Here is an 11486-nt window from a genome sequence, read left to right as displayed (position 1 = left end):
GTCGCTAACATTTCCGCGCCCCCATATATCAGCGGCTAGTTTCACATCAACAATGACTGTCTTCGCTGATTTCAATGGAAAACACGCCAGTATTTCAATTAATATTTTGAAAATTTACTGCGTTTAACTTGTTTATGCCACAGAGCAGCTTCTAGCGCAGATAACGGAGCCTGCCACTGGTAAGCTTACCTTCACTTGTCTCGCCTGTTCGGTAGGTTGTTTAGGAGCTAGCTAGCTGCTCAGAGACTCTGCTAGCCTAGGCCTCAATCTTTGTATTTAATCAAGCATGGTCTTGGCGGACAGATCGGAGTCCGTCGCTCTTTGAATGGGTCCACGTTGGTTTCGCCCTCTGCCTCATGTGTCGCACCGAAGCGGCTCTCGTTAAATATATGCCCGGGGAGAGAGCACATTAAGTTGCTTCTTAGCTAGCTTGTAATGTCAGCTTCCGCAATAAAACAACTTGCAGCATATACAAAGATGCTATGCAGCTATCTCAAACTTGTTCAACGCCAGCTAATCATGTGTGTTTGCGAGGGAGATTATTCTTGCAGATCTATAGGACTGTGCACGTGCTTTGATTTGCCGTAAAGCCTTAAACTTGCAGATATGTGATTTATGAAATGGTTGTTATGACTCTGTGCACCACTCCTTATTGTCAGCCCTGTGACTAATCCAATCACTGAGCAACTTATTATTATTAACTTCATTACTAGCTGATACATATCACAGGCTCATTTAAATCATTTTACACCCATTAGTCAATACATATGACTACATATTTTGACATTCTAGATCGGCCTTCTCAGTCACAGTGATCCGCTTCCTTGTAAACAGATTAAAACACAAGGAGACGAATCATAAAACCGGTCGCATAGCTGGGAGAAGTGAGCCGTGGGTGTGTCTGCGATGGCTGGTGGAAGGAGAGGGGCGAACCGTACCACGTACTGCAGACCTCCACTAAGCAATGAACCAGGCTCGGTCAGCAACGGCAACCACTCAACCAGCTCTCCGGTCACAGGGGTGCGATCCCGGACAAGGTGAGCTCTGATATACCGCTGCTTCAACACACACAGAGAGTTAAGAGATGAACATGGGAGTCTTGACAGACTGCCCCTCATCTGGGCTGCAGGAATGAACTATGGGTACATCCCAAGTCTCTTAATTGCATCCCCGTTTCCCTCACTTGCGTCTTAGTTCCTCCCAAGGAAAGACGTCCTTTCCTTTGTATCGTCACGTGAAGTGACGTCTGTTTCTGATGAAGGGGGGTCTGATCACAGCTGTATCAGCTGTCAGTCTGCTTTAACAGCTGGAGAGAAGTTTGTGTCTGTACACATGATCACTGTACTTAATAATAGTAACTAATAATACTAATAAAGACACACAGTAATCATCACTGTAGATGTTTTCTCTCTGTTACCTGTTTAACAAACTGTGTTCTGTTTATAAGCACAGGATCGATTTCTACCGGCAGAATGCATTTGTCTTATTCATGAATTATTTGCGTCTGTACGTTTTTTTAAATTCTGATTGTGACGTCATTATTAAATAACCCAGAATATGATTATGGGTTCTCTTGAATACTGGAATTCATTTATTAGGCTCCATGTTTGAAATTATAAAACTCATCAAACCCTCGTTTTGTCTCTCCAGCTCTCTCTGACTTTAATTGTATCCATAATAAAAGTTATTGAGGGAAATATCTAATCATGAAAAGACAAATCTTTCTAATAAATTAAGAAAGTTGTTTGTGGTCCTTTTGTTGTTCAGTCTACAATAAACACATTTAAACCAGATGAATCAGAAAACTAATCAAATATAAAACTAGAGTTTAATCTCTGATCTGTCTTCACTCTGGTATGAAACTCCAGTGATATTTAGAAAAATCAGATCAGTCCAATCACATAACTGGTGAACAATGAGGGGGCGTGTCAGCCGATAAAACAACTTCCTGGAAGGCTGTTCACCTGCGTCCTCGCTCATGGCTCCTCGGAGATCCCTCCTCGCTCCTCAGAGCAGAAATAACAGCTTTGGGACGGCCGTCAATATGGCGGAGCAGAACAACTTCTGGTTCAAGCGAGGAAATGACAAATAAGAGACTTGGGATGTACCCCTATGACACGGATGTGTCCTACTCCAGTTGTCCCATATTGCCACAGAGTGATACACGCGTCATAATAAAACGGCTGTGTTTGGTCTGCAGGAATGGCTCGGGGACATGCATGTCCAACCCCCCGCTGGCTGCGCAGACGGTCATTCCTCTGAAGCACTGTAAGATCCCGGAGTTGTCCATGGATCGTAACGTGCTATTCGAGCTCCATCTTTTCTTCTGCCACCTCATTGCCCTCTTTGTCCATTACGTCAACATCTACAAGACTGTGTGGTGGTACCCTCCATCACACCCTCCCTCACACACATCACTGGTGAGCACTCAGTGGTCAGCTGTTGACTCACGATCATGTTTATTTTCGTAGATTACTGTATCTCTATTTTGAAATTTGCATATCTTGCTGGTAGCCTGAACTGGTATTTTTAGGCTGTGCTTATTATTGTTGACAAAATAATGTAAGTGGGAGGAATAATCCTGAATCCATCTTATTATTCACAGAACTTTCACCTTATTGATTATAACATGCTGGTGTTCATAGTCATCATACTGGCAAGGAGGTTAATTGCAGCAATTGTTAAAGAGGTAAGAGTTGACTTTTTGGCTTCTACCTTTTTCAGAATTTAGCCCTCACACGTGTTGCTACACATTCAAATATGAAGTCATATCACTGCATTTGATGCAAATGAGTCCTGCACTGTGCTTTTTTCTCTTTGATTATGTTCTGTGTTGAATATTAATCTAATGGCAAAGTTGTATTATTGCGACTGTTCTGTGTCCCCCCCAGGCGTCACAGAGCGGGAAACTATCCTTCCCTCATTCGATCTTTCTGGTGACGGCTCGGTTTGCTGTGCTCACGCTGACGGGCTGGAGCCTGTGCCGCTCCCTTATTTACCTCTTCAGGACGTACTCTGTCCTCAGCTTGCTCTTCCTCTGCTACCCGTGAGTGTACTCAAGGAGAACAAAGAGGGTCGTACTCGTTTGACAGAAAATATTTTTGGTGGTACCATGTTTTCCACACGCATTTAAAAAAAAAAAGTTTCAATGCACTTGCATGTATTTCATAGTTTGTGTTCACCAGCTTCAGTTGTTTTGGTTCCTGCTGATGTGTTTGCGCTCATATTTTTCCCATCTTTCGTGAGCTAGATTGGATACAGCCGGATATCAAATGTGTTTGAAACAGTTTTTGTTGAAACAAGCTGTATATATATGGTTGGCAAAAAAAAAAATTGGGCTAACTTAAAAGTAGTCTGAACTGAAAATTGAATGATTGTTGGTGCTTGTTGTCTCTTAAGCACTCTAGTGAAGAGCTTCAATTGAAACATTGCATTGTAACATCCGGTTTATTGAATATTAATAATATGATGTTTGGATGCTGTTGTCCATGGTGTCTCTGCAGCATGAGTGTGCTTAGCATTTCAAGTTTCATGATGTGGTATTATGTAGATTTTAACTGAAGCCACGAAGATATTTGGCGCCATATTTGTTTTTTTAACATCAGTGCAGACTGTCGTGTCACAAACTCAACCACCCTGGCTGTGTGGACGCAAGGCGTCAGGTATTGATAAAAGTAAGCTGTTGTTTTTCCTCACAGATTCGGGATGTATATTCCATTCTTCCGGCTGAGCTGTGACTTCCGGCGAGCAGGTCTGCTCTCCCCCGTTGCCAGCATCGGCTCCAAGGAGGTGGGCAGCGTGGTCCGGGGCAGGGACTACTTGACTGTGCTCAAGGAGACGTGGAAGCAGCACACCAGCCAGCTGTACGGCGTCCAGGCCATGCCGACTCACGCCTGCTGCCTCTCCCCGGATCTCATCCGCAAGGAGGTGGAGTACCTGAAGATGGACTTCAACTGGAGGATGAAGGAGGTGCTGGTCAGCTCGATGCTCAGTGCTTACTATGTGGCCTTCGTTCCTGTCTGGTTTGTCAAGGTAAGAAACTGTCTTAATTGTAACTTCTTTAATATCACTTGTCTTTTATTTATTTTGTCCTCGCCTGTATATTTTCTCTCAGAGTACACAGTACGTGGACAAGCGCTGGTCTTGTGAGCTGTTCATCCTGGTGTCAGTCAGTACGTCGGTCATCCTCATGAGGCACCTGTTGCCACCGCGATACTGCGACCTGCTTCACAAGGCTGCAGCTCACCTGGGCTGCTGGCAGAAAGTAGACCCCTCGCTCTGCTCCAATGTTCTTCAGCACATGTATGTACCACTCACGGTGTATCACTGGGCTCTAGGTCCATTTAGGGACTAATTTGATTCAAGTCCTAATCCCAATCTGCTGTCTCTCTTTGCCCAGATGGACAGAAGAGTACATGTGGCCCCAGGGAGTCCTGGTGAAACACAATAAAAACGTCTACAAGGCCATGGGTCACTATAATGTTGCAGTTCCGTCAGACGTATCCCATTATCGCTTCTATGTGAGTATTCCCAAATGAACACTAGACACTAGAGATTTCCTGTACTGCCTGTTTTGTAAAAAAAAAAAAAAAAAAGGCAGCAACTTGCACATACTTTATCTGATGACTGCATCCTGTCACTTTCCCTCCCCTCAGTTCTTCTTTAACAAGCCTTTACGAATATTGAACATACTCATCATCCTGGAAGGTGCCATGATATTCTACCAGCTCTACTCGTTGATATGTTCAGAAAAGTGGCATCAGACGATATCACTGGCTCTGATTCTCTTCAGCAACTACTACGCCTTCTTCAAGCTGCTCAGAGACAGAATCGTCCTAGGAAAGGCATACTCGTACTCAAACAGCTCATCAGACCAGAAAGTCAGTTAGATTTGACTCGTTATTGTTCGCATTCACGTTGGAACAACAAAAACATGCCTAAGAGCTCTGTATTTTTTCTACAAACTGCATTTTGTGTCACGTTTTTGTTCTGATCCGCCATAATTAAAAGACATATTTTTGTATTACTTTAAAGGTTTGCTTTAGTTTTCATTCTGACCACATGAAACCTCTGGGCCTGAAAAGATTAAACCCAAAATTTGAACTATTTCTCAGCCAATAGGTGGAAATTTCAATTGACAGGTTGCACTTATAAGTTTCTTTCCTTTTTTTCCCCCATTAAAGTTTTTCTTATCTTATCCGAGCTGAGAGTGTGGGGATGGAGGGTGTTGTATGCTGTACAGATTACAACGGCCTTTTTAGCTCCACCTTTACTAGCTGCATCATTAGTGATGCTTACACATTAATGTGTCACTAATCATAATCCAGTGATATGATATATATGAAATAGGCCATTCTGCAGACAGAGCACTTTTACTTTTGGTAATTTAAGTATATTTTGAGTATATTTTTACACTGTGGTATTGCTACTTTTACTTAAGTAAAATATAAGAGTAAGCTACTTTTTCCACCATTAGCTGACAGAAGTGTATGCATATAAGAATAAAACACTAATGGAGGTAGAGGAGTTTCAAGAGGTCACTGAGAGAGAGAGGATCGTAGAGGAAGATGGGGAACAATGGCGCCGCCATGTGGCCTGAGTGCATATCTTCAGTTGCCGAGTAACTACAATGGCAAACCCACCAGGCTATGACAGAAAAAATATATTTGTATCATCAGCTGATTCATTCAGCACCTTGGCAGGATGTTCGTCGCACCTGTATGACACGAAGAGTAAACAGTGATACTAACTGTCACACACACACACAGAGGAGAGGACTGTCCCTTTAAGACGGAAACAACACAACAGCTCCGCACGAGACGAGCGCATCGATGTCGCGCTTTACATTGGACCAGTGATTATAATATATATACACCTGTGCTACAGCGGGCAGAATTCAGCAGCTAAACTGTGGTTTATAAAGATTAGTTCACGTGAGGTCTACTTAGACGTTTTTTTAAATGGCGGGAGGAGAAATTTGACGCTTCGCTCAGCCGGTTTGCTTTCTGATGCGTAATTGATTCGGTAAGTCGTGTTTGTGTCACTCGTAGATGATAAATATCTGTTTACACGTCTTCTCTCTCGCTGAATTCAACAATATAGTGTAGCAACCCGCGGTCTACATGTTGTTGTGAAAGCAGTTTTTCTACAGGGTTAATACAATCCAAGTAAATAAGGATGTCGATAAGCGTGTAAAGTTGCCATTGTGTTTTACTGTAGTGGCCATCTTTGGATTCTAACGTTACTCTGAACGGAGGCAGATAACTGCTATTATAACAGTTATTTCATCACATTGTAATAGCATGAAGCGATATTTAGGCCCAGTGCCGACACCACAGTGACATTAATGCACTCACTGTGGCTGTTGATAACAATAAACAACCACTCTACTGCAGTAGGTACTGATATCAATGAGCCAAATATACAATACTACACATATAAGTGAACCTCAGACGAGAGACCATTGTAATCCAACAGTCTTATAGTAAAATATATACATTTATTGCAGGGCTATTGCATTTACTTGGGCCACTTCAGCTTGTAAAATGTTTGTTTTTTTCTGGTCACAAACTGGGTGTAGCTAGATGAGGGTATGACCTTTAAACTCTACTATCCTAGTGGGAGATCTCAATAATAATGCAGTATATTGATTTTCTCCTTCAGCCATTAGTCTGAAAGCTGTATGCTCCTCTAAGGATTCATGTTACCTATCTGTGCATTTATCTGTAGTGAAGATAAAAACAAAGCCTCTGCAGTGTAGCTCGTTTGGATTTCTTGATGGTTTTTGTAGCATACAATCGGTTTGTTTGTCTGGAATAATAATTGGAAATAGGTGTCCTTCGGTTCACACATCTTCTCTGAGCTATTTCCACTTGGAGGCTGCTCTAAATATATCTTTCTAGGCCACTGTTTCACTCTCTTTTTACACCAGGGAAGCATTATGCAAAAAAAAAAAAAAAAAGTCAGAAAATTGCTTCCATTTGAAAATGTCCTCTAAATGCAATCACATAATCTTCCTCACTGTAGCAGCCCGCTAACACTGATGATTTAGATTAGTCTGTGACATGTGTATTGTTGTGATGACCTAGGGATGCTGGTAAACTAAATGCTTTTTTTTTTTTTTTTTTGCAGAGTGGAGAATCCTCAGCTGCAGCACTCATTTTGGCTCAGTCTCCACGGAGCCCTTTTCTCAGGGAGGGGGAAGACTGCAGGTTTTCAACGTCCTACCTTTTGGTTTGCTTCAGGACGTCCTGTACGCCAGCCAGGCAGTTCCCCCCTCATCTCCCCCCAGAGTGCTTCACTTCAAAGATAAATGATAATGGAAGACAAACGCAAGAAGCGGAGCCCAAAGGTGACCCTCCCCCAGCCCCCTCCTCCCCCCGTCAACCCCCGCAAAGTCTCCGTCCTGCCTGCCAGCAAAAGTGCCACCTTCTCTCTCGGCCTGCCGCAGCCCCCCTCCCCCAAGAACAGAGGCAAGTTTAAGCGGTCCATAGGAGCTGCAGGACAGCCCAAAGAGGTGTTCACCGTCGTAGCGCCACCGAAGACCACCAGGTTTGTGTTGTAGAGAGCCAATAGTAGTTATGAACAGCTGCTGCACATGTTCTTTGCCTTTTAATGTCCCATCATCTCATCCATAAACGGATAACTGACTGAAGTAGTTAATGCTACATCTGAGTGTAGTAGAAAAAGTGTGCGTTGTCTTTAAAGTGCCTTGGAAATAGATACACTACACTCGCTTTGCATTGACGTTTAAAAATACAGGGGAACGTCCATTTTAGTAATATTTAATATCACGTCGGAAAGAATTTGTTTTGAAAGCGTGACTATATCTTTTGCTGAACAACTGGCATTTATTGTATAATATTGATTGCAAAACAAATGTTTAGCATTTTGCTAAGATGCTAAATGCTAAACAAACTGAATCAAATTTAAATCAAATAGCTGTGGTGCATTGAGCTGTAACGTTAAGCCCATTGCAACAGAGTCAGAACAGCAGCAGACTGACTCGGTAATGTCTGTTACACAGTGATATTGCGAAAGCACTGTTTGCATGCGACGAGTCGATTGAAGGCAGGATAGTGATTTACAAGAACAGATTAGGTATGCGCGTGATGTTTCTGTTTGTTTGTTTGTCTTCAGGCCCCACAAGGAGAAGCCCCGGGCCCCCCAGCCTGCAGGGCCCAGTAGAGTAGTGCAGTCTTCCCCCCTGCAGCACTCGTTCCTCACAGACGTCTCAGACGTGAGAGAGATGGAGGGAGGCCTCCTCAACCTCCTCAACGACTTCCACTCGGGCAAACTGCAGGCTTTCGGTAAGACGACCTCGATTAGAGAGGCCACCGAGGGAATATTCTGTTACGGCCGGAAAATAAAGCCAGTTGAAAAAGTGAACTGAAATCAGATAGTTGTGGGGCTATTTTTACACTTCTGTTGCCATGGAAATACTCAAGACTTTGCTGTAATCCTCCTGCAAAAGAGAAAAGTTACACGGTTACTGGTTTTCTAGGAAAGGTGTGCTCCTTTGAGCAGCTGGAGCATGTGCGTGAGATGCAGGAGAAGCTGGCACGACTGCACTTCAGCCTGGACAGCCACGTGGAGGAGCTCTCAGAGGACCAGAGGAAGTGTGCCTCCGACCACAACCTGGAGCACCTGCTCTGTAACGTAAGCACAGACCACAGCAGCAAAGGTCATGCTCATCTGTGTTTGCATTTTTAATACTCTACACATTTATTTTAAATTGCACATTTTTGCATGCCAAAACTACCCCCTAAATTACAATACATCGCGTGTTACATTATCCTCTCTCTCTGCCGTGGTGGTCGCGTCACTGAAACAACATCACGTGACACTAAAACTCTACTCTGACAGTCTGCTCTGGTTTAGTTGGTTTCACAAACTGGAGGCTGTGGAGTAAAATATTTAAACATAAACAAATGATTTCACTATTTCAGAGATATTTTAAGTTAAAGAAATAATCAAACCCTCCATTAGGTTAATTCTCAGTTTTTGACTTCTATACATCAGTAAATCTCTTATTTTAAAACCTTATGTCCCATTTCTTAAATGCACTTTGATTTATTTTAATAAGTGTGTTTCAGACATAGAACATCTGGGCATGTCCCAGCTTGTTCCACACATTTAGTTTTTATTCTCAACTCTGGCCAAAACACTTTATTTACCCTTCAAAAACAATAATATAATAAAAACCTGGAGAAAATGACGTGATTATGTCATGGGAGCACTTCAGTTATTAACCGTCATTGAATATTCCATCAGGGGTAGTGAAAATATGCTTTCTTTTCTTTTGTTCTTTTAAGAGGCATTTATCACATCTGTGCCGTGTTAACGAGTCACGGTGATGACACACCGCAAGAACCAAACCTATCTTGTCTTCCTTTCACTCTTCACAGCTGTGAGCCATTAAAGCACATCTGCCCGTCTGACGTGAGTCAGAATGCTCTGCTGAGTGTCTTCTATGTGTTAAATGTGGATTACTATCCAGCACAAACAGCTGAGTGTCGTCCAAGAATGCCTTGAAAGCATTTCTATTGTTAGCGTGTTGTGTGGCGCTGGTTGCCCCCGCCTGAGGCCGGTATGTTTGCTGAGGGGAAGTTGCAGTGCGATGTGTGAGGGAAGTGAGAACAAGCCTTCAGCTCGCTGCAGACACTGCTGCCAGGAATACTTGCTGGCTGCGGTGGCGGAGGAGAACTGTGCCTCGGAGCAGACGGGCTGTGAAGTGACTCTATTTTGTGTGGATAAGAAGGGAAGTTGACCAGTTGTAAACCACACGGTGTGACTCAAATATTGACGTCACACACACACAGGCTGTTATGTAATATGATCAGTTGGTGATTAGTCCCCTGTACTACCACACCGTGTTCTAATCTTGTCTGTTTCTATTTCCATTACACCTCTCACACTTTTCTTCCATTTGTTCCTGCAGCTGGAGGAGCTCAGCACCTCGATGTATCCTTTTCCTCCATTCAATCACTGTTTTTGCTGTTTTTATGGGAATCACCCAGCAGTCCAGGCGCAGACACTGGTTTTAAATAATCAATTTTTACTTCAGTGTTTGTCTGTGTGAATCCTTAATGTGTTCAGACAAAAGCTCCACTTGGCTGAGAACCAGGACCTGCCCAAGACGTCTGGTCCCTGACGAAGTGAGGTGCGGAGGACGGCGACCGCACACTCATCTTCTCCCAACATCTAACCAGTCCAGGTTGCCATGGCATTGATCCAGCTGCCTTAGTAACAGAAGGGAAAGATCCACAAGAGGAGGAGGAGGACGAGGAGGAGGAGCTCTTTGTTCCATTTGGTCGGTGAAGCGGAGGAAACAATATAGAGACTCGAAGCAGCAGAGCATTAAATGAACACTCAACCAAAACCATAAGCCCCTCAGTTAAGGCACAAGAAGCGATCGGAGGGTTTACTGAACACTTGTTCGATGGAATACGTTGTGTCCAGGTTTTTAGCATGTTCTTGGCACAAACTAACTTGGCTCCAGTTACTCGTTGCATCATTTCGGAAAAAATAAATGAAACCAAGTGTAAGCTTTAGTTCGCTGCGTCCCAAAAGCAAATGTCATGAAGTTGATTTCACAGTATGCCTTTGTCTGTTGCATCGTTTCAGAAGGTTTGCCTCTCTGTTAAGAAATGTTAGCACTCGTCGACAACACCACTGTGGTTAGCTCGCAACTTTAAAAGGGAGTTTGAACTTTTGCTATTATTCTGAAAGCACTACCTTGTTTTTATAGCTTTGCTTTTAGAGTTTCATACTGGAAAAAATAAATACTGGCTTTGATACATTTTAAAGGGTCTATGTGAACGGATACAAAAATGTGTGTTTGATGAACTTGCATGTAAAATGATTTATATGTTTTGCCAGTGAAATCCAGCTACTGTATTTGACACTGATGGGTTAGAATAACTTGGAGGATTTTGTGAGTACTTTATCAGGGTTACCCTCTAAAATGACCTACTGTAACATGCATGGCACCGTGTTGTTGGATAGCACATTCAAAGAGTTAATGCGGCTGGAAGAAGTCTCTGTACAGTACAATTTCAAAATGGCAGCTACTTTTATAACCAAATGATTTGCGTTGTATTAATTCCAGACTTGGTAGCAGTGTACTGTGGCCATGATATTTAATTCCTGACAAGTTTAATAAAGTTATGAGTGATCAGAAAAATCACAGCATGTCAAGTGATTGGTGCATTTGGTTCCATAATACATTTATATACTGGTTACTCCATCAAACATCCTTTACAGCCTGCAATGTTCTGTACACATTAAAAGGGCTAATTCACCGTGATATATATATATATAGCATTATGTATTGACTGTCAAAACAATGGAAAACCTGTGAAGAATCTTGTGTGTTCAGTAATAAAAGTAAATTAGGAAACTTAAAAGGCACAGAATGTGTGTTTCTTGAGTAAAATTCAATTACCCCTTTAAAAAGATTAGACCTTAACAGATGAGACACCGGG

General features: G+C 42.7%; 2 protein-coding genes across 6 annotated transcripts; both read left to right on the top strand.

Moving 5' to 3' along the window:
* Positions 1-12: 12 nt before the first annotated feature.
* On the top strand, positions 13-5033 carry tmem39b (transmembrane protein 39B). The gene is made up of 9 exons (XM_076107616.1): positions 13-179; positions 835-1037; positions 2201-2420; positions 2606-2689; positions 2892-3046; positions 3699-4032; positions 4115-4302; positions 4400-4520; positions 4656-5033. Exons 2-9 carry the CDS (start codon positions 907-909, stop codon positions 4887-4889), a joined length of 1467 nt encoding a protein of 488 aa, XP_075963731.1. The 5' UTR covers positions 13-179; positions 835-906; the 3' UTR covers positions 4890-5033.
* Positions 5034-5182: 149 nt separating this feature from the next.
* Positions 5183-11408, top strand: ccdc28b (coiled-coil domain containing 28B). Of its 5 annotated transcripts, none has more exons than XR_012959001.1 (7): positions 5183-6024; positions 7132-7551; positions 8140-8309; positions 8504-8658; positions 9408-9441; positions 9941-9963; positions 10106-10196. XR_012959001.1 is itself a non-coding variant. In XM_076107617.1 (6 exons), the coding sequence occupies exons 2-6, from the start codon at positions 7313-7315 to the stop codon at positions 10230-10232; spliced, it is 714 nt and encodes a 237-aa protein (XP_075963732.1). In that variant the 5' UTR covers positions 5183-6024; positions 7132-7312; the 3' UTR covers positions 10233-11408. The 5 variants fall into 5 exon arrangements, 3 of the variants coding, with proteins under 3 accessions (XP_075963732.1, XP_075963734.1, XP_075963735.1); XR_012959000.1 differs by having other exon boundaries at positions 10099-10189; XM_076107617.1 differs by lacking the exon at positions 9408-9441 and having other exon boundaries at positions 10106-11408.
* The last annotated feature ends 78 nt before the right edge of the window (positions 11409-11486 follow it).

Source organism: Anarhichas minor, unplaced genomic scaffold (genome assembly GCF_050575085.1).
Source record: "Anarhichas minor isolate MPS153535 unplaced genomic scaffold, ASM5057508v1 ptg000040l, whole genome shotgun sequence".
NCBI lineage: Eukaryota > Metazoa > Chordata > Actinopteri > Perciformes > Anarhichadidae > Anarhichas > Anarhichas minor.
Note: the sequence above shows the minus strand (reverse complement) of the source record. Positions and strands in the feature narration are given on the sequence as shown.

Bases quoted from the DNA above. Each gene is read 5' to 3' on its own strand.
- tmem39b (XM_076107616.1), top strand. From the start codon at position 907: ATGGCTGGTGGAAGGAGAGGGGCGAACCGTACCACGTACTGCAGACCT. The intron at 1,038-2,200 runs GTGAGCTCTGAT...TTTGGTCTGCAG, and splicing joins GGGGTGCGATCCCGGACAAG to GAATGGCTCGGGGACATGCA. The intron at 4,033-4,114 runs GTAAGAAACTGT...ATTTTCTCTCAG, and splicing joins TTCCTGTCTGGTTTGTCAAG to AGTACACAGTACGTGGACAA.
- ccdc28b (XM_076107617.1), top strand. From the start codon at position 7,313: ATGATAATGGAAGACAAACGCAAGAAGCGGAGCCCAAAGGTGACCCTC. The intron at 8,659-9,940 runs GTAAGCACAGAC...TTGTTCCTGCAG, and splicing joins TGGAGCACCTGCTCTGTAAC to CTGGAGGAGCTCAGCACCTC. The intron at 9,964-10,105 runs GTATCCTTTTCC...TTCAGACAAAAG, and splicing joins GAGGAGCTCAGCACCTCGAT to CTCCACTTGGCTGAGAACCA.